We start from the raw sequence: 20,971 nt of genomic DNA, 5'->3' as shown, positions 1-20,971 counted from the left end.
ATGAAGTTGGGAGAGGTGAGGATGGATCTTGGTGTCCTTGAACCATGGCCTGTAGCATGAGGCTCTGGGCTAGTACCTCCGATTGGAGCCAGATATTTCCACGATCAGCATTGCCTTGGATAAGAGCTCTCTATCAAAAGTGGGTGGGTTTTTCAGAAGGCAGGTGGCAGGGCCCTATCATCCCCTTGGTGGCAGGATAACCTTGTGGTTGGATTTTGGAATCCAGCTGCCCAGACTCGAATCGCAGCTCCAGCACTAACCAGGTGAATTGGATACTGGCCTGTATCCCCAGCTTCGTTGTTTATAAAATGGGCATTTGTTAAGGTGAAGGAAACCCAAATGTTTGAAGCACTTGATGCCCATTAAACTGTAACAAGAGGCCCCAAGAGGTTTGTTGGAGGTCCAAGAGATGGCAGAAGGAGAGGGTGGCAAAGATGTTTAAAGAGGGATGTCAGAACCCTGAGAGGCTTTGAATCATGGGCAGGGCCTGCCGGAGCACTGGGGAGGGCAGGATGGGGAGAGGCATGCGCACACTTAAGGAGATGCCAACTAGGGCCACACCAGCCCCTTCACTGTTCCCTGAGGAGCTCGGGATAGCTAATGCTCGCGAGCTACCCAGAAATGGCCTGCCAGCTGTTGTGTGGGTTTGTATGTGTGCCTTTTTCTGGGGGTGAGCAGTAGCTTCTGTCACCTCTGCAAATCTCATTGTCGTCCTTAAAGAAGCAGGGTGTCCCAGGCAAGAACTTGGCACTGATGGACAGTGCAAAAAAAGACTAAGGCCCTCTGCCAAGGTGGCGGTGATGGGGGGCTGACCAGGGAGGGAGACCTTGGCATAGGACTCCCCTGATTCCCTAGAGTGCTTCACCTCTCTGGCTGGGGTTAGGGGGAGAGGTCAGAGCTCATCTGGAAAGTGATAGAACCTGTCCCCCCAGCCCCATCCTTGTCCCGCAGGGGTTGGGGCCCTGGCAAGCAGAGGTCCTGGGGCTAGAGGGAGTGAACGTGCAACACAATACGTGGGAGCCACGCTTATTCCCAGGGCGGAAGGTTGAACACAGGCCAAGGATTCTGTGATAATGAAACCCGGAAGGGGATACTGAGCTAATCATTGTTCTGATCTGGAGTACAGAGGGACATTCATGGTTCTGGGGCAGGAGGAGAAGTGGGGCCTCTGTCGCTGATACAGAGCACTTAGTATACTCCAAACGATGTTCATCTTCTGGGTCCAGATAGGTTCCTAAAGGCCTCCTGGAAGTAGTTCTGTGATCTTCCCCGTTTGACAGCTGAGAAGTCAGAGGGGCTGCCGGGGCCTTCCTCTACCCTTGAACCAGGAAGTGGGTTCTGGGGTGGGTGTGAGGGTTGCTGTTTGGAACCAAGGGTCAAGGGATCGAGTCCAAGCATGGCAGACGTTGGGGTAGGAGGAGTAGATTGTGGATTGGTGACAGTTACAAGTGGTGATCAAAGTTCCAAGGCATGGGATCGGAGGGTGAGGTTTCTGGCCTGCAGTGTTGACTCGGTGTTGGAGTTTAGGGACACCTGTCACGCTTGGTAGGTAGGCAAGGGGTGGTCTCCCTGTGGTACCAGTCTTCCAGGTTAGCAAATAGACTGAAGAATTAGGGGTCCTGGGTGGAATTTGGAGGAATCCAAGGGTTCCCAGACAAGCTGGTTAGCAACTTTGGGGGAGGCCTGAAGATGACCCACACTTCAGCCCTTCCAGGAAAGAGGCTCAGATGGAAAGTGTGTCTATACCGGCCACAAGTTGGATTAAGGGTTTGGACTCAGATGTCAGTCCAATTGGGGACTTTCTGGAAATGAGAACTTGCCAGCCAGCTGCTTGGACACCGTTCTGCCCACCTGTCCCTGCTCCCTCCTGTAGCCAAAAGGTCTTTTTCAATATATATTGGCAGTGGGAGGGGACAGGCAGGGGTTGTAGCAGAGGTCAGTTTCCAAGATCCTGGAGCCTTCTGGAACACCACTACCTGGTAAATTTATATAGCCACATGTAGTTTCGGGCTAGCTTACTGAACAGTGCAGTTCTAGAACTTTTCAGGAAAGAAAAAAATTTTTTGAGCTGTTTATTCCCATCCCAGCAAAATCCCCACCCAAACACGAAAGGGCAGAATGGCCTTCATTGAAGGCGATGCAGAGGTCCAGCCACTTGGCTTGCCTTGGCTCGTTCTCTGCCCACCCCTCCCACCCCCTCCCAGCCAAGCAAAGGGTTCTAGATCTGATGGTGGTAGGTGGAGTGAGACTTTTACCTTTGTGCACCATGAATTCACCCACCACCCCTTTTCCCTTCCCAAAAAGCACTTTCTGACATTGGCAGTGAAGTTTATTTCCCTGGGGGTGGAGAGGGGAGTTATATACAGCAGTGACCCGGATGCCCGGGAGCCCCTCACCCCAACAAGGGGCTTGGGTGGGGAATGGAGGCATTGGCAGAAGGCACACAGTGGCGATGTCCCGGAGGAGGCCAGGAATTCCGGGTGAGGGTGTAGTGTATCCTGGGAAACCTAGATGGGGAAACAGGCTCGGTGAAGGCAGCTGGTCCCGAGTGCTGGTCGCTCCTCTCACACCCCTGGGGCTACAGAAGGACGCAGGGACAGCCTCCATCTTTCTTCCTGGGGGCGCTGGGTGGGCTGGGCGGGAGCTCTTGTTCCTGGTACTTCCTGTGGGAAGAAGCTGGTGAGTCCGGGTCGCTGGAACTGGGGACAGGGACAACAGGAAAGGTGCTCTGCTCACCGGACAGCCCGCACCAGCTGCTCGAAGGCTTCGTCCACATTGAGGCGCAGCTTGGCCGAGGCCTCAAAGTAGGCCACGTGGTGGGAGGCGCCAAAGGCAGAGGCTTCAGATCGGGGGACCTGGGAGGGGGACAGCAGGAGGAGTCAGGTGTGTGCACTCAGGGTGGGGCCCAACTGTGGGAGGGAGGCAGAAAGACACACTACACGCTCTAACGGGGGTGCCATAGTGTGGGGGTCAGGGGAAGAGAAGTTGTTTCAAGGAGATCATGGGGAACGTGCTGAGAGGGCTCAGCTCCATTAAGTAAGCAGTCTGGGAAGGCTCTGTAGACATTTGCCCTTCTGAACATCAGGTGACAGAGTTCCTCCTGCGGAGAAGTCAGGATGTCCCCTGCAGAGGCCGAGCTTTGCTTGGAAGCCTGGAAACCCCCAAAGGCTTAATCGGAAAGTTGAATTCGGTGTGGAAATCACAGTTTCTGTGTGTAGGAAGTGGTGAGAGCAGAGAAAGGGACAAGACCTGGTGGGAATCAAGTGCCAAGTCCAAGAGTTGGAGTTCTCTCTAGGGGAGGAGGGAGTGCCAAGGGAGGTCTATGAGCAGGGAAGGGGCAGGGGCAGTGGGGGGCCTGGAGGGAGGCTCACTGAGGTGGGGATGGAGCAGAGTTGGGGCAGGTCGACCTGGGGGTCGGTGTGGGTACCCTTGGTCCCATCCAACAGTTTTCTGGGAAGTCTGACGTGCAACACTGGGAACGCAGAAGATCCAATTTGGGGGCAACCCATGTAGTGATGAGTGTAACAACAGAGGGAGCAGGACCAGGGGAGCCAGAGGAGGATGCCCAAAGGAGCCTCCCAAGTTGAGATGGGGGACAGGGGTTGGAGGCGGTGGGGAGTGTCCCAGACCTGGCGCTGTGTCTCCAGATCTGCCTTGTTCCCAACCAACACGATGGGGAAATCGTCTCGGTCCTTGACACGGAGGATCTGTGTGAAAAGCTTGCCCACCTCGTTGAAACTGCAGATGAAGCCAGAGGCATGAGCTCTGGCCAGCTGCTGGGCCCCAGCCCGCCTTGCTCCACCACCCTCGACTCCCCTCACCTCTGCCGGTCGTTAATAGCAAACACCAGCAGGAAGCCGTGTCCAGCGCGCATGTACTGCTCCCGCATGGCACCGAACTCCTCCTGGCCTGCTGTGTCCAGGACTGCAGACAGAGGGAGAGGGGCCACCGTGGGGATGAGGCTCCCGGGAGACCTCAGCCCCACCACCATCCCCCCACCCACTCCCCGTCGCCCTCACTGTCCAGCCGGGCTGGAACACCATCCACAGCGCAGATCTTCGTATAGGAGTCTTCGATGGTTGGGTCATAGTCAGACACAAAGTAGGACTGGGGGGACAGGGAGAAGACATCATTACTGCGGTTCCTGCAGTGCCCCAGGAGAGAGGACTTAACCCTATCACTGGGTTCTGCCTCCCCCGCCCCTTCTTGTTGGATCCCTGTTCCCCTCTCTGTGGGTCTCTGTCCCTTCCTCCCACCCTACCTAGTCTCCTTTTTCCAAGTCTCTCCCAGTCCTCTCTCTCTGTACATCTCCCACATGGTGATTACGTCCTAGCTGTGCAGTATTGATCAAATCACTTCCCCTCTCCAAACCTCAATTTCCTCATTTGGAAAATAAGAATAAAAGTAAGACTACACTTAATCCAGCATTTGTGAGATTTGGGGGAAATCCCTGCTAAGCATTTCACATATGGCTTGGATCTAGTAGGTGCTCAGTTATTGGGAGCTATTATTGCCCAGAATGTCTGCCTGTTTCTATCTCTCCCTCCTCCTCCTCTTCCCTCTTTTTTTTTTTTTTTTTTTCTCCTTCTTCCTCCTCCATCCTCTCCCCCTCCTTCTCAGGCAGCTTCTAGTGTCTCCTCCCAGGGGAAGGTCCCCATTCCAATCCAGCTGCCCAGAAGCTGCCCCGCCCGGAGGCTGGGCCCCTCCCTTCCTGCCTGGGTCAGGCCAGCCTCCAGCCAGGCCTTTGGCCAGCTTTGGGTCCGCCCCTGGGTGCAAGGGGCTGGAGCCTTCTTCTATATAGGCAGGGGCTCCCATGCAGGGCCTGGCTGGGGTCTCTTAAGGAGTCTGAGGCCCAGGACCCTCTGCAGTAGCACCTCAGAAAGGAGACACCTTTCTAAGGTTTCTCTTAAGGTGGGAGGGTTTCCCTTGGGAATGGGCTGGAGGTTTCCTGGGCAGTGGTAGATTTTCAGGAGAGAATGGGTGATCTGGTAGCTGGGGGTCTGAGAGCTGCCTCCTGTCTGTTAGGGGAGGGGTGCTTGTTGAGGGCTTGGCCTGCAGGGCGGGTGCAGGGACCATGCCATGGGGGGATTATGAGTGTGTCTACAGAACACATCTGGAGAAGTCTGGGGTGAGAGCTGGAGAGAGCCCCAAGGTGCAAATACATTTGGGAGGTTTGTACATGTCTAGAGAATCTGAGACATCCCAAAATGCATTTACAGAGTCAGAGAAACTCCTAAGAAGTGGGTCTCTCTGGGGGGTGTCAAGAATCTGGGGGTTTCTTCAAGGAGGTGATCTGGGGGCTAGCCAAGGTTTCTGAGAGATGCTCAAGGAGTTAGAGTGGAAGAAAACTCAACATGGAGGAGTGGGTGGTTTTCCTTGGGGGAGGGTGGAGGTCTGGGTCTGGTGGGGTGAGGGATCCCTAGAACAGGACGTGCAATCATAAGAATTCTCTGGAATGGCCCAGGGGCAGGATCTTTTTGAAATCTCTTGGGTCTGACGGTGCCTCTTCTCAGGACCAGATGGTACTGGATGGGCCCCAGGCAAAGTCTGGGCACAATTTCTAGATTCTGGGGGAGCTTAGTATCTAGAGGAGGGTAATCTCCCAGTTAGGCTTTGGATGGCTCAGACGGGAAGCTGGAACCTGGGATCTGGGGGAGATGGGGCTCAGGGTAGGGGGAAGTGACACCTAGGGGTGGGGGCCTATGGGAGTGCTTAGGGTCTATATGGGGTGACTTTTGGATTTAGGATGCTCCCAGGAGGTGCTCAAGGTCAAGTCAGCAGGGAAGCGGGGTCTTGGGTACTGGGAGGAGGGATGGGGGGAGTCTCAGGATGCGAGTATAAGTCCCTTGTGTAGAGGGGAGAGGGCCCGGAGCTGGGGGGCTCAGGGTCACCATCTGAGGGGATTTTTTAAGATTAGAAGGTCTCATAGGAGGGTCTCAGTGATGGATCGAGGGGAAATCAGGGTCTCAGGGATCTCCCAAAGGGCTCAGTTCTAGGTCCCGGGGGCACCCCCCCGGGTGAGGGCCCACTACCTGGATGAACTGGATGGTCAGCGCGCTCTTGCCCACGCCGCCGCCGCCTACGACCACCAGCTTGTGTGTCTCGCTGGGTGGGGGGTCCCCGGGCCCCGGCCCCCCGCCCCGGGGCCGCCCCCGCCCCGTCCCGGACGCCGCCCCGCTGCTCATGTCGCCACCGCTGCTGCCGCCGCCGCTACCGCCTTGGGGGGAGCCGGGCGGGGCCTAGGGGCGGGCCCCGCTAATAAGGCTACTGCATAATCATGAGCTCCGGAGAGAAGGACTGGAGTCTCGGGACGCTTAGGAGGTAAGGCCCGGGAAAAGGAGGAGCTATGCTAATAAGGGAGGGGGAAAGGCTTTCCTTGTGAAGGGGAATTCCGAATGGGGCGGGGATATGCTAACGCGAGGGCTAAGCTCACCCGGAGCAGCGCCACGCGCTCTCTGCTGGCGGGCCGTCTGTGGGCGGGGATATGCTAATACGATCCCTCACGCTTTCGGCGGACGGGTCGGGAAAATCGTTCGGGGAGGTGCTATGCAAATGAGGATCCCGGAGGCATCGCTTTTCAGGGAACCATCCCCTAGGCCCCGTTTTTAGTAGGCGGGGTTCGTCGACTCGCGCGCGGCCGTATATAGGCGCGCTCGAAGGAAGGAGCGGGTCTTGAAGGGAAGCTCCACCTCCGTCTTGGGATCCTAGCCAAACTTCCGACCCGGGCGTCTAGGCTGGACGCCGGAGTCTCCGCCCGCTAAGGGACCCAGGTTTCCGGTTCCCGGAGTCCCAGCCAAGCGGAAGACAGACTGGGAGGGGAGGTGGGGCCCTGGAGGGGGACAGCGGGGTAACGGGACAGGGAGGGGCCGTGAGATCACTGCATTCCTAATCCCTGAGCCAGCTCGCCCAAACTGGGGTGGTTGGATCATTGAAGGGCCTCGGGCCAGGTTTTCTGAGTCCTGAAGGAGTAAGATGAGGGCCCAGACTCCGGGGTCTCTCGGGGAGAATGAGACTGGAGTTCTGAATTCCTGGGTCCCGGGGAGTAGGGGATCAGGGAGTCTTTACTACTAGGTTCCGCAAAGGAGAGAGCTGGGGGCGTGGACTCTTGGGTCCAGGGGTTGGTGGGGCCGGGTATTCAGATATCTGGATCTGAGGGAATCCGGATTGGGAACCCAAATACCTGTGTCTGTGTGAAGTGAAGTACGAGTTTGAGACCAGGAGTGGAAGGATGGAGGAAGGATGGGCATGAGGGCCTGACTTCTGTTTGTGAGGAAGGAGAGGTCGAACTCCCCAGTTCCAGGAAGGAAGAAAATGGGAGTCCGAACTCCTGCTGAGTGAGATGAAATCGGAATTTGGACTTTTCCATCTTGAATGAGGAGGAGGTTGTAGGGTCGGGCTCCTCGGCTCTATATTTAGAGGGGATTTAGGAGACCGGGATATTCTGGGAATCCCCAGCAGGTGGGCGGCGCAACTCCCAGCCAGCACGGCTTTTTTTCTACCGTCCACTTTTCGGAACTACAATTCCCTTGCAGCCACCCTGCTCAGGGTTTCACGTCACTTCCTGTTCCGCAGCTCTTTCCGCGCGCGCGCAGGGCACTGTGGGGCCTTGTAGCGGGCTACCGCAACCCCGCCCCCTTCACCTCTCACTTCCTTGCTGTCCCCGCGCGACGAAGGCGACGCGCGGACTACGCCTCCCGGCGTCCGTCGCGCGCGCCCCTGCCTGTGTGCCCCATTGGCTTCTGGGAAACTGAGTCCGGAGTCTTCCCACCAGCCTTCACGGCACCGTGCTCGGTACTTGAAGTCCCGGCAAGCTCGGCGGCGTTTTAGCTCCGCCCCTCTCCTCCCTCTGCTCGCGAGCCCCCCCAGCCCGCCCCGCCCCGCGCCGGGGCCGGAGCCGCAGCCCGAGCGGCGGGGTAAGATGGCGGCGGCAGTCTGGGCCGCGGGGCTCGGGCCTATTGGGGTGGGCGGGGCGGAGTCGGGTCGCTAGTTGTCCTGGGGTCCTCCCCACACGCCGCGGGGCCTGGAGGACTTAGCGGGGCGGCCTCGGGCCCGGCAGCGGCGGCGGAACCTGGTGCCGAGCGGGGGGCCTTCTTAAGGCCCCGGGACGCGTCTGTGGGTTCCGGGGGGCATCTGCGGGGCGTCCCCGTGAGGAGTGGGGACGTCCACCGGGCTGGACCGGGACTGGAGCCTGCTCTCCATCACCTAGCTGGCGTGGGTCATTTCTATAGGCACTGCTGATCGTCTTTATGGGCTGACCAGAGGTTAGGGTCTGTTTATAGGGTTCTGGGGCCATCTTGAGATCTTGAGATATGTCCCAGGGTGAAGGAGGTCTGCAAGAGCTGAGGAGTATCTGCAGAGCCATCTATAGCGCCCGGGGTATGTCTGTTAGGGCTGGGAGTGTCTGCATGAGCTGACTTGAGGATGCGGCTCACCTACATGGGTCTGGGGCCATTTAGCGGGCCTGAGAGAACTGTTGGAGGGCCAGGAAGCCTTTTAGGGCCACCCTGACGGGTGGGGTATGCCCACCAAGGGAGGGAGGCAAATACTGAGGTGTGCTGTGAGGCCTGGATGGGTCTCTAACCTCTGGAGAGTGTCTAATCTGGGTGACAGGAGGCTGGGGGCAGTTAGAAGGACCTGGAACCATCTAGTTGGCTTTCAGTGTGACTGCAAGAGTGCAGTCTTTATGCCTGGAGCAAATTCGAATGCCTTTTGAGGCTGTATAATCGCGTGGAGAACAAGACAAAGGAGAGTATTGGAAAATTTGCCCAGCTCAAATGTACTTGCACTTTATAATGTAATTCAAATGAAAAAATGTTTTTAAATTCTGCATTGCCCTGGAGCTATAGAGATTAGAATTAGTCCACATTTGTGTGGGGAAGTCTGTAGGATCACCTAGATTCATTTAGTGCAATGCTTTTCAAACTCTTTTGACCTTGATCTACAGTAAGAAGTACATTTTTTGTTGATACCCATTGCATATTCCCCTGTGTTGAATACCAAAGTCCCATTAATTCATATTTCCACTTAACGCCCTGCAATGTACTGTAAAGATTTTTCTCCTGAGTTCAATTTATTTATTTTTTTTTATAACAATCTATTCGTGAACCACTATACTCCTATCATACTGTAGTTGGGGAAACACTGACCTATAGGGACTTAACAATGTCTGCAGAATGTGTTTTCATGTTGAAAAGATCTAAAGAGCCCTGGGTGTGTCTGCAAAGCCCAGGGCATGGCCACATGGGCAAGGAATCATCTTCATACGCTGCAGAGGGCTTGGAGATCTGTGTGTCTATACTCAGTAGGTCTCAATTAGGCTTCTGTTATGTGACAGTCACTGTTCGGCGTAGCAGGTGCTTCCCCCAGAGGTGCTGGAGAGCAGCTCCAGGGCTGGGAACTGTCCACAGGGGTTTATAGGCAGGACATGTTAGTGGGAGTTAGGGAAGGAGCTCCAGGCTCATTGCTGAGAGCTTTGGCTTAGCTTGGAAATCTGTGGTAGGAGAGAGACCTGGACCTGGGTGTTTGCTTTGCAGCAAAGGGCTGGGAGAGTGGCAGAGATAAACCTAGGCCTCTGGAGGCTAATAATGCTAATTATTGTTACTTTGTATTGAACGCTTGGGCTGTGCTGACTCTGTGGCAGAAGTCAGTCCATTTTGAATTCTCACAGCCCTTCTTGGCCATAGATACTCCTGTTGTGCCTGTCCAGATAAGCACAATGAGTCAGTGTGGGGGGCAGTTTAGGGGTTTTAAAGCTTTCTGGGAACTCAGATTGGATATTGTTTTCAAAGTGGCAGATTTGATGGTTACAGGGAAGCTAGCAGCTGAAATAGTCATGCTTTCTGAAGTCCTAATCCAGACACCCACCAGTGCGAGGGATCATCTCTCCGCTTTAGTATAATCTAAGAATTTCTGTGACATCACGAAAGCTTGAGCCATGCTTTCATCCAGTGGGCACATAGGCCTTAGGTGGATGCCCTCTGTGGGGTCAGGTGAACAGCCTGCCTTTCTGAAAGCAGTGTTTTCAGTTCAGTACTGGTTTTATACATTGCTCTATTGCAGTTCCATCTTTTGCATATAAATACAATTTTTTGGTTCTGCGCCATCGAGGAGAGTTGATGCTGTAGGAAGTGGTGTGGTATTTGAGGTACACCCAGCCCACTGGTGCATGTCTCAGTTTGGGAAAGGAGGGTTTAGGAGACTATGGGACACAGTATTTGAAATCACAACTCAACCAAAAAAAATCTTGGCATTGGGTTGGGTCTTAGGAGGGTGGGCAGTGAGGTCTTAAAGCTTGGCCGTGGGGGAAGCTGTGGGCACTTGGGCGTGCCTTGTTGAAAGGGGAGGCTGGGAAGGCCTCCCTTCCACAAAGGGGGGCAGCTGGGATCCAGGCAAGGGAAGAGAGCCCATTCTGGTCCCTCCGATGGCTGCACTGGGTGTGGAGCTTGCCCAAGGACTGGAGTGCAGCGGTAGAAGGGAGGGATTCCAGAGAGGTTGCTGAACAAAGCAACATTGGAGGCCCTTGAGGTCTTTGCATCCATTTCCTGCTCCTCCCGGAACCCCCCTGCGCCCTGGTCTCCACTCCAAACTGTCACCCTCTCAACTACCAGGTGACCATGGAGGAAGAAGATGAGTCCCGAGGGAAGACAGAGGAGTCGGGCGAGGATCGGGGCGATGGTCCACCGGACAGAGACCCCACACTTTCTCCTTCTGCCTTTATCCTGGTAAGGCTGGTAGACACCCGGGGCCAAGGCAGGCAGGGATGGGCTGCAAGTTCAGATTTGGGGGCCCAACACCTGGGCCCTGGTGGGGAGGAGGGGCTGGGGGCCTGGACTCTTGGCTCCTCTGATGGGTTCGGATTTGGCTATAGGGGTGTCTGGAATGGCTGTCTCCCAGGAGCAGAGCTTGTAATCATTTGCACGAGTCCCCTGACTGCCCTTTCTTTCCATCCCCTTCACCCTCCACCTTTTCTCTAGCGGGCCATTCAGCAGGCTGTGGGAAGTTCCCTGCAGGGGGATCTGCCAAATGATAAAGGTATGATGGGCTCTGGTTCCTCTTAGCCTCCTGTCCCATCTCTGTGTTCTTTACCCTAATTTCATTCATAACCACTCTTCTGAGGCCTCCTGGGCACCACTCTCATGCTGGCACAGGGAGCCAAAAGATGGGTCAGACTCCATGGCTGCCTCGGAGGGGCTGCCAGTCTGATGGAGGGGAGACGCCATCACTGGGCAGAAGTGGCCCAAGGCACTGTCGGAGGGCAGGAGGAGGCCCGGTTCAGGGAGTGTGTGGGGGAGGAGATGGGGTCTGTCTGGGAAGGCTTCCTAGAGGGGGGAAACAGGGGAACTGGGTCTCTAAGGATGCAATCTAAGGAGCGATCCAGTAAAGAGGGAAGCCTGGTAGGCAGAGGCAGCCAGCAGGTGCACAGCACTGGGCCACCTTGCAGGACTGCGTCATCTTTTCTGGGGCTGGTGGGCGCAGGGGTATGAGCAGGAGTCAAGGCAGGGGAGTTCCTTGGGGATTGGGCCCTAGGAAGGCTCTAAAGGCACACAGTGCCTTGTCTGGACAGCATCCTGAGGGCAGCTAGGAGGACAGAGGGGTGAGAGCACTGGCGCCTCAGAATGGTGTTGGGGAGTCCTTCCGGGACCTGAGCTGGGGCGTGGTGGAAGGAGGCAGGGAGAGCCGGCAGGTCCTTGGTTCCCTTGGCAAGAGCTAAGCAGGCCCCCCTTTCCTCTGCCCCACAGAGTCTCTGTGTCTAGTCTCGTTTCCAATCCCCCATGCAAATCTCTCTCCAGATGGCTCCCGGTGTCATGGCCTTCGATGGAGGCGCTGCCGGAGCCCACGGTCAGAGCCCCGTTCCCAGGAGTCAGGGGGGACTGACACGGCTACTGTGAGTAAGAACAGGGGGCTGGGGGCCCAGACTTGGGGAGGGTTGCGGGGGGCTAGGTCACTGGGGTCTGGGGACCCAGACTCCTGGGGCTGGAGTCAATCAGTGGTGTTGGAGGGGCTGGGGACGTCATCTGTGGGGGTGAGCCTTGGGTCCCAGAGGCAAGTCAGGGTGAGGGAATTGGTTGGATCCTGGCATTTTCTTGGAGTTTCAGATGTTTGGGTTCCTGAGAATTTAGGGTCTGGGGAAAGGGGGTTTGTGGGTCCTCACATGAGCAGATATAGGACGGAGCCCCTCCTGGCCTATTCCAGGTGTTGGACATGGCCGCAGACAGCTTCCTCTCGGGGCTGGTGAGTGTTCTGGATCCCCCAGATACCTGGGTTCCCAGCCACCTGGACCTGCGGCCTGGCGAGTGAGTAGTTGGGCAGCTGGAGTGGGAGAGGCCTTTGGCGTGGGAGCTGGAAGCTTCCCTTGGGCTCACTCACCCCCTTCCGCCCTGCAGAAGCGAGGACATGCTGGAGCTGGTGGCTGAGGTCCGAATCGGGGACAGGGATCCGATCCCTCTGCCCGTGCCTAGCCTGCTGCCCCGTCTCAGGGCCTGGAGGACAGGCAAAACGGGTATGTGGGGCCAGGGCAGAGCTGAGCAGGAGACCTCAGAGTTGTGCGGGAGTCTGCTGTCATTGGTAGTAATAGTAGTGATTGTGTCCCTTGGACAAAACCTTTAAGCCTTTGCCTGTTAGACCAAAATAAAGGCTGTGCGTGCCGACAGACGCACGGAAAGCAATCGCTGATGTGATCGCTAGCACGAAGGAGTCGTTAGCACATGTGAGGTGCTCAGCGTCCCAGGCTCTACAAGGCAGTGGAGCTGCAGTGAGAATTCATCTCCCTGGGAGCGGGAGGCCCTTAGCTCTTAGTTTCTGATTCAGTGGGTTTGGGGTGGGGCTTGGGAGTTTGCATTTCTAACTAGTTCTTCAGGGCTGCTGCTGCTGCTGGCCCCCAGGGCCCAGGTTTAGACTTCCTTCTGCATGGATGTCTGCAGTTGGGAGGGGTGGAGAAGAGAGGAAGGCTCTATCAGCTCGGGTGCAGCATGAGGGCAGCTAGGGATGCTATTCGGCAGCTGACTTTGGGCCCCCACCCTGGCCCAGTTTGTTTTCTTTGATTTTTTTTTTACAGTTGTGGGTTTCCTTGTCTATTAGGCTCAGGGAACGTGATAACTCGGGCCCACCACACTCTTCGGGGCCCACAAGAATATGTTCATTTCTTTTCAAATTAGAAGTCTAGAGGATAAATAAAGGGGCATGGCAGTGTCCTAATAAAACTTTATTGACAAAAGCAGATGACCTAGGGATTTGGCCCCAGACATTCAGTGATGCAGACGTATCTGGAACCTGAGAGCTGTTTTGCCCTGGGGTGGGGTGGGGAGGATGCTGGGATTGTGATTTATTTCCTTGTTACCGCGGTTTTCTTCCTCCATTTGGAAACTATTAAGAATTTAGGGGGAAAAAAACTCACCCTTAATCCTACATCATATAAAAATTATATAAAGAAGTGGCTGTCCTGCAGTTCCAGACTGCTCCGGCCTGTGGATTCCCTATACCTCTGGGGGTAGTAATAATTCGTAAGCAGGGTAGAAGAGCTCATGCTCACCGGGTCCTCGCAGGCCAGGCACAGTCTGGTTTGGTCCCCATAGCTGCTTGTCCAGTCCCCTTGTCCTCGTGAGGTGTGAATGCTCTCATCACCATCCTCCTCTGCTTACGTTTCTTTCTTTTTTTTTTTTTTTTTTTAAGATTTTGTTTCTTTTAGATTTTATTTATTTATTTATTTGACAGAGATCATGAGTAGGCAGAAAGGCAGGCAGAGAGAAAGGGGGGAAGCAGGCTCCCCGCTGAGCAGAGAGCCTGATGTGGGGCTCAATCCCAGGACCCTGAGATCACGACCCGAGCTAAAGGCAGAGGCTTTAACCCACTGCGCCACCCAGGTGCCCCTCTGCTTACGTTTCTTTCCTTTTTTCCTTTTTCTCTTTCTTTCTTAGATTTATTTATGTATTTTAGAGGGGTGGGGGGAGGGCAGAGGGAGAGAGAGAATCTCAAGCAGGCTCCCTGCCAAGTGCAGAGCCTGACAAAGGGCTTTGATCTCATGATCCTGAGATCATGACCTGAGCCGAAATCAAGAGTCGGAGGCTGAACTGCACCACCCGGGCATCCCCTCTTGCTTTTTATCTTCTTCCTCAGCCCTCAGTAGCTGGTGGGCTTTCTCTGTGGCTCCTTGAGATTTCTCTCCCTGCTTGATGTGAGCTTCTTGAAGGCAGGGACTTTATCCCTTGTGCTCACTCTTCTATTCCTCGTACCCCAGACTGCCCTTGGCACAAGATAGGTGATCAGTAAAAATGTCCTGAATGAATGAGTGGACCCCACTGTAGAGATGAGGAAACTGAGACAGGCAGCAGTTGAGGTCCTTGTCCTTGGTCATGTCATGGGTGAGGGCTTAGAGCCTGGGATAGGGTTGAGAGGTGGCTCTGGGACTGCCCTCATGAGCCCTGGCTATCCTGGCACTGTCCACCTGACCATGCTAGCATCCTGGCCGTTGCAGCACCCTGTAGTATGTGGTTGAGAGGGGAGGTTGAGAGGGCACCCCATTGTGTGTGTCTGGAGGTGTGGCCCTGGTCCATTGTCTCCATGTGGGATTTATGGCCCTGAGACCCTGTCTTCAAGAAAGCATGGCCTCGGGAGGCAGCAAGGATGATGCGGGAAAGCACGATGCCAGTGGGTAGGAGGGGCGGACCCTGGTTGTTCCTGTCGCTCGTCAGTCCCTTGGATGGGGCTCGTCACAGAGTGATGTGCATGAGGCGAGGACTCCAGTGGCCAGGGCTCCTCAGCTCTGCCCTTTCCTGGCTCTGGAGAGGAAGTTATCACCTTTGCAGCCGCAGGCGATTCTTTCCATGAAGCAGGATAAATTTCCCCCAGAGGCAGCCAGAGTGGTGGGCCAGAGCTCAGCTTCTCAGGTGGATTTAGGTTCAAATCCCGGCTGCCCCACTCTGGCCCTTGTCTTCTGTGGTAACACCGTCATGGGCTTCTTGGGCTGCAGGCCAGGGGACGTCTCAGGATATGGGAGCACAGGCTCGGTGGCACACTGACTGAGTCCACACCCAGCTTCTCCCCGCTGTGGGCCCTTAGGGAAGATACTGCAGCTCCCTGAGCCTCAGTGTCCTCCAGTGGTGTGGAGTTGTGGGAATGTGCTGTGAGTCAGGCCGAGTTAAGTGCTGAGAGCTGTGTCTGCTGGCGCCCTGAGGGCCGCCGGAGGAGGGCAGTGGCTGGGGTGCTGTCCTGCCCGTGGGCGCTGTGCAGGACACCGGGAGGAGGGTGTGCACCTGACCATGGTTCTCCGTCTCCACCGTTTCTTTGCAGTTTCTCCACAGCCCCACTCTTCTCGACCCTCCTGTGCCCGCCACCTCCTCACCTTGGGCACTGGAGATGGGGGCCCAGCCCCTCCCCCTGCCCCCTCCTCTGCGTCCTCCTCACCCTCCCCTTCCCCTTCATCTTCCTCTCCCTCCCCTCCCCCACCTCCCCCACCCCCAGCACCCCCGGCTCCACCTGCCCCCCGATTTGACATCTATGACCCCTTCCACCCCACCGATGAGGCCTATTCCCCACCGCCTGCTCCGGAGCAGAAGTATGACCCCTTTGAGCCCACTGGCTCCAACCCCAGCTCATCCGCGGGGACCCCCTCACCTGAGGAAGAGGAGGAGGAGGAGGAGGAAGAGGAGGAGGAAGAGGAAGAGGAGGAAGAGGAGGAGGAAGGCTTGTCTCAGAGCATCAGCCGCATCTCGGAGACCCTGGCGGGCATCTATGATGACAACAGTCTGAGCCAGGACTTCCCAGGTGACGAGAGCCCCCGCCCGGACCCCCAGCCCCCACAGCCAACGCCAGCCCCCGGAACGCCGCCCCAGGTAGACTCCACCCGGGCGGATGGAGCCAGCCGCCGGCGCGTCTTCGTGGTGGGGACTGAGGCAGAGGCCTGTCGGGAAGGCAAGGTCTCTGTGGAGGTGGTGACAGCCGGTGGAGCCGTCATCCCGCCAACCCTGCTGCCACCGGGCGACTCAGAGATTGAGGAGGGCGAGATCGTCCAGCCTGAGGAGGAGCCCCGGGTGGCGGTGTCCCTGTTTCGCCCCAGCAGCGGCCGGGCAGCGCGCCTCCCTCCCGCAGCCGCGGCACCGCCTGCGGCTCAGCCCCCGCCCCCGCCCCCCGCTCCCCGGGCCCCAGAGGGGGACGACTTCTTGTCTCTGCACGCGGAGTCGGACGGGGAGGGCGCACTGCAGGTGGACCTAGGGGAGCCTGCCCCCGCCCCACCGGCCGCCGACACGCGCTGGGGCGGCCTGGACCTGCGCCGCAAGATCCTGACGCAGCGGCGGGAGCGCTACCGCCAGCGCTCGCCCTCCCCCACAGCCGCCACTGCGGCTGCTGCCACCCCCGCCGGGCCCCCCACCCGCAAGAAGTCACGGCGGGAGCGAAAGCGGAGCGGCGGGGAGGCCAAGGAGGCTGCCTCGTCCTCGTCCAGCGCTCCGCCCGCCCCACCGGCCCCGGCCTCACCCTGGGACTCCAAGAAGCACCGCTCCCGGGACCGCAAGCCGGGCTCCCACGCCTCGTCGTCCGCCCGCCGCCGCTCCCGCTCCCGCTCCGCTCGCCGCCGCTCACGCAGCACCGACCGCCGCCGCGGGGGCAGCCGCAGGTCTCGGTCCCGGGAAAAGCGGCGGCGGCGGCGGCGCTCGGCCTCCCCGCCCCCTGCCACCTCCTCCTCGTCGTCGTCCAGGCGGGAGCGGCACCGTGGCAAGCACCGAGATGGCGGCGGCAGCAAGAAAAAGAAGAAGCGCTCACGGTCCCGGGGCGAGAAGCGCTCTGGGGACAGCGAAAAGGCCCCGGTGCCCACACAGCCGCCCTCCGGCTCCAGCTCCTTGGGCGGAGAGCGCGACAGCCGCCGCCGGGGGGCCGTGCCACCCTCCATCCAGGACCTCACGGACCACGATCTCTTCGCCATCAAGCGGACCATCACCGTGGGCCGGCCTGACAAGCCCGACCCCCGCGGCCCCTCACCGGCCCCGGCCTCGTCGCCCAAGCGAGAGGTCCTGTACGACTCGGAGGGACTGAGCGCCGAGGAGCGGGGTGGCAAGAGCAGCGAGAAGGACCGGCGCCGCTCTGGGGCTGCCTCCTCCTCCTCTTCCTCCCGGGAGAAGGGATCACGGCGGAAGGCGCTGGATGGGGGGGATCGGGACCGGGACAGGGACAGAGATAGGGACAGGGACAGGTCATCCAAGAAGGTTCGGCCTCCCAAGGAGTCAGCACCCTCCTCGGGGCCCCCACCAAAGCCGCCGGTCAGCAGTGGCTCGGGCTCATCCTCCTCCTCGTGCTCCTCTTCTTCCCGGAAGGTGAAGCTGCAATCCAAGGTGGCAGTGCTGATCCGCGAAGGCGTCAGCAGTACCACGCCTGCCAAGGAGGCCGCGTCAGCGGGCCTGGGCTCCATCGGGGTCAAGTTTAGCCGAGACCGGGAGAGCCGCTCCCCCTTCCTCAAGCCCGATGAGCGGGCCCCCGCTGAGGTGGCCAAAGCAGCTCCAGGCAGCACCAAGCCCAAAAAGACCAAGGTCAAGGCCAAGGCTGGGGCCAAGAAAGCCAAGGGGACCAAGGGAAAGACCAAGCCATCCAAGACCAGGAAAAAGATCCGCAGTGGGGGCAGCAGCGGGGGCAGTGGTGGCCCTGTGATGCTAAAGAAGTCCAAGGCGGACAGCTGCAGCCAGGCAGCGGGGGCCAAGGGAGTGGCGGAGACCTCTTGGTCCGGGGAAGAACGGGCAGCCAAGGCCCCCAGCACCCCGCCCCCTAAGGCAGCCCCTCCGCCCCCCGCACTCACACCGGACTCGCAGACCGTGGATAGCAGCTGCAAGACGCCCGAGGTCTCCTTCCTTCCCGAAGAGGCCGTGGAGGAGGCTGGAGTCCGAGGTGGCGCCGAGGAGGAGGAGGAGGAGGAAGAGGAGGAGGAGGAGGAAGAGGAGGAGGAGGAGCAGCAGCCTGCCACCACCACAGCCACCAGCACGGCTGCAGCTGCCCCAAGCACTGCCCCTAGCGCGGGGTCCACAGCCGGTGACTCGGGGGCAGAGGACGGGCCAGCCACCCGTGTTTCCCAGCTGCCCACGCTGCCCCCACCCATGCCCTGGAACCTGCCTGCTGGTGTGGACTGCACTACCAGCGGTGTCCTGGCCCGTGAGTGTGCCCTGGGGCTGGGGGGTGCAGACAGGACTGAGAGGTGGAGGTCCTAGGGGGTCAGACTTGGAGGCAGTGGGGATGCCCTAGAAGGGGTCGGTACACAGTGTCCCAGACAGTGAGGGGCTGGGGTGGGTGAGGGCCCGGTCAGGGTCTGTCCGGGAGGCTCACTGATGTCTGGGTATGCCGGAAGAGAGCAGGTGGGTGCGCGCGGGGCAGCCAGCCTGGCGCAGACTGGGGGCCACCTGCGGGTGACCTGGGGTACGTGTGGAGGGACCAGAGAGAAGATGGGGATGGGGGGCAGCAGTGTCCCTTGGGGGATGGCAATAGACCACAGGGGTCTTGAGACGGAATCTCGCTTCTGCCACCACCTTGTCTCCAAGTAACCTGGCCATGTTGCCCCCGACCACACGCATACCTTAAGTTTTAAGTAAGAACAGGGTGGTGGTGGTGCGGAGTGGCTCTCTCAGGGGCCGAGGCTCCCTTTTCCCATCTCTGAGCCCAAGACCCATGGCCTCTCTAGGGGTCCGGGTGGGAGGGGGCAGCAGGTGGCCAGGTGTCGCTCACTGGCCCTTCTTGTGTCAACTCCTGATGTCCTTGTCCTCAACTGTCTGCCCCTTGCAGTGACTGCACTTCTCTTCAAGATGGAAGAAGCCAATCTGGCGAGCCGAGCAAAGGCCCAGGAACTGATCCAGGCCACCAACCAGGTGGGCTCCCGTGGGGAAGAGTCCCCATAGTCCCTTCTCTTGTGCCCTGACTCTGGTCTGGAGAGGAACTGTATTTCCCAGTGGGCCTTCGGACAAGGAAGGGATTGGCCAGAGGAGGAATCTCTGGCCCATGAGACTACTGGGAAACCAGGGCAGGAATGATGGGGGTGCGTGGTCCCTCTTCCCCTCCCCCTCCCTTTGTTCATGTTCTCTCCAACCTCTTCCCACAGATCCTCAGCCATCGAAAGCCACCCTCTAGTCTGGGGGTGACCCCAGCTCCTGTGCCCACCTCTCTGGGGCTGCCCCCTGGTCCCTCTAGCTACCTGCTCCCTGGCAGCCTCCCCCTGGGGGGCTGCGGCTCGACCCCTCCCACCCCCACTGGGCTGGCTGCAGCGTCTGACAAGCGAGAGGGCAGCAGCAGCTCCGAGGGACGGGGAGACACAGACAAGGTGAGCTGGGCTTGGGGGCAGTGGGTGGTTGGTGACAGCTTTGCAGAGAACGGGAACAGATGCTGAGACACAGGGGCCCAAGGAGGACTGGAGACCGATGCCCACAGGCGGGAACTTTGATCATACCAAAGTCGTTAAAATGTAAGGAGCTCGGCTTTCCCTCACATGGATGAGTGGGAGATGGGCGCTGGGTAGATTTTTTTCCCCCATTATGTGCACACAGAGAGGGTGAGAGGTACAAAAGCACGACGACGTAAACACACCCATGTGCCTACATGTGTCCGGACTACTGTGTACTTCGTGGTCACTCGTGTCTCTCCTTCCCTCCCCATCCTTTCGTGTGAGAGGGAGGATGGTTTAAGAAAGGAAAGTCAGGCATCTGTTGGAGGGCAGGAGTGGGTGCCGGGCAGATTCGGACAGGTTTTTCCTCAGCTGCACTTGGCTCCTGCTCGGGGGGCCTCAGGGCGGTTTTCCTTTCGGTCATGTCTGCATGTTTTCCGTCCTGGTCCGACAGCCCATGGCCCACCTCTCATTTCATGTACATTTTGTGTGGACAGTGGACATGTGGGTCCTGGTCCAGGGCCACTGGGAGGGCCTGGGCTCTGGCCTGGTGGAGACCCAGCCTGGCCTGCGGTCGGGGGCGACGGCAACGAGGGGAGTGCAGGGCTGAGGCTGAGACTACAGGCAGGGGAGGGGAGGCTGGGGTTTCCGCAGGAACTCATCTGGCCTCTGCTGTCCCTTTTTCCTGCCCTGTCCCCGCCTCTGCCAGTATTTGAAGAAGCTGCACACGCAGGAGCGGGCGGTGGAGGAGGTGAAGCTGGCCATCAAGCCGTACTATCAGAAGAAGGACATCACCAAGGAGGAGTACAAGGACATCCTGCGGAAGGCTGTCCACAAGGTGGGGCCCAGAGGCGAACAGGTACACCGAGGTGGGGAGAGGAGCAGGAGGAGAGGCGGACACGTGCAGACAGATGTTACCCAGACGGGGAGCTGGGAGGGGTGCGTCTGTCTGGAAGGTGAGGAACGGGATGGGATTTGCTTAAGCCCGCCGGGGCCTGGCCTGCTGGTGGCAGGGCTACAGATGGGGTTGTTAGCTTGGAATGGGATGGGGGGAGCAGCTCCCATCCTAGTTGCCAGCTGTGCTCAGCAGTCCAGGTGGCAGGGACCCCGGGGGTCTGGCAGTGACCAAAGCTGCCCCTCACTGCCTAGATCTGCCACAGCAAAAGCGGGGAGATCAACCCGGTGAAGGTGAGCAACTTGGTGCGGGCCTACGTCCAGCGCTACCGCTACTTTCGCAAGCACGGCCGCAAGCCTGGCGACCCCCCCGGGCCCCCGCGGCCGCCCAAGGAGCCCGGGCCCCCTGACAAGGGTGGCCCAGGACTGCCCTTGCCCCCTCTCTGAGACCTTCAGCCACCCCTTCCTTCCTTCGCCTCTTTGGAATTCTGGACGTATTTATGGCTCCACCTCCCCACTTCCCTCCCCCCATCAGTGGGATGACTGGGGGAGGGTTGCTGCAGGGAAGAGGAGAGCCCCCTGCCCTGACCCGTCCTGTGCCCCTTGCCCCCAAGCCTGTCCCCATCGCCCCTCCCTTCTGTTTGTGTCCCTCCCCCAATTTCATTAAAGATTTCATGAAATGTTAGCCCCAAGCCCCATGATTTCAGCCCTTTCTTTTCAGAGACCAGTCTGGGA

At 58.5% G+C, this 20,971-nt stretch overlaps 2 protein-coding genes across 4 annotated transcripts; one reads left to right on the top strand and one right to left on the bottom strand.

The window, feature by feature from the left end:
• Positions 1-2,433: 2,433 nt before the first annotated feature.
• Positions 2,434-6,226, bottom strand: RRAS (RAS related). Its single transcript, XM_059150822.1, has 6 exons — positions 6,033-6,226; positions 4,020-4,107; positions 3,822-3,924; positions 3,630-3,738; positions 2,737-2,855; positions 2,434-2,663 (listed from the first exon to the last, which is right to left on the bottom strand). Exons 1-6 carry the CDS (start codon positions 6,183-6,185, stop codon positions 2,579-2,581), a joined length of 657 nt encoding a protein of 218 aa, XP_059006805.1. The 5' UTR covers positions 6,186-6,226; the 3' UTR covers positions 2,434-2,578.
• Positions 6,227-7,757: 1,531 nt separating this feature from the next.
• SCAF1 (SR-related CTD associated factor 1) lies at positions 7,758-20,921 on the top strand. 3 transcript variants are annotated; one of them, XM_059150805.1, is made up of 11 exons: positions 7,758-7,913; positions 10,608-10,721; positions 10,974-11,031; positions 11,790-11,884; positions 12,193-12,293; positions 12,384-12,499; positions 15,286-18,126; positions 18,751-18,833; positions 19,064-19,282; positions 20,052-20,180; positions 20,492-20,921. In XM_059150805.1, the coding sequence occupies exons 2-11, from the start codon at positions 10,614-10,616 to the stop codon at positions 20,681-20,683; spliced, it is 3,942 nt and encodes a 1,313-aa protein (XP_059006788.1). In that variant the 5' UTR covers positions 7,758-7,913; positions 10,608-10,613; the 3' UTR covers positions 20,684-20,921. The 3 variants fall into 3 exon arrangements, with proteins under 3 accessions (XP_059006788.1, XP_059006789.1, XP_059006790.1); XM_059150806.1 differs by lacking the exon at positions 7,758-7,913 and adding an exon at positions 8,242-8,261; XM_059150807.1 differs by lacking the exon at positions 7,758-7,913 and adding an exon at positions 8,356-8,376.
• Positions 20,922-20,971: the final 50 nt, after the last annotated feature.

This window comes from Mustela lutreola, chromosome 16, assembly GCF_030435805.1.
Source record: "Mustela lutreola isolate mMusLut2 chromosome 16, mMusLut2.pri, whole genome shotgun sequence".
Taxonomy (NCBI): Eukaryota; Metazoa; Chordata; class Mammalia; order Carnivora; family Mustelidae; genus Mustela; species Mustela lutreola.
This window is presented reverse-complemented; position numbering and strand designations above follow the sequence as displayed.

Coding starts and splice junctions, on each gene's coding strand:
- RRAS (XM_059150822.1), bottom strand. CDS start 6,185: ATGAGCAGCGGGGCGGCGTCCGGGACGGGGCGGGGGCGGCCCCGGGGC. Junction 3,739..3,821: donor GCTATTAACGACCGGCAGAG/GTGAGGGGAGTC, acceptor CTTCATCTGCAG/TTTCAACGAGGTGGGCAAGC. Junction 2,856..3,629: donor ATCTGGAGACACAGCGCCAG/GTCTGGGACACT, acceptor TCCCCCTCCCAG/GTCCCCCGATCTGAAGCCTC.
- SCAF1 (XM_059150805.1), top strand. CDS start 10,614: ATGGAGGAAGAAGATGAGTCCCGAGGGAAGACAGAGGAGTCGGGCGAG. Junction 11,032..11,789: donor GGATCTGCCAAATGATAAAG/GTATGATGGGCT, acceptor ATCTCTCTCCAG/ATGGCTCCCGGTGTCATGGC. Junction 12,294..12,383: donor CTGGACCTGCGGCCTGGCGA/GTGAGTAGTTGG, acceptor TCCGCCCTGCAG/AAGCGAGGACATGCTGGAGC.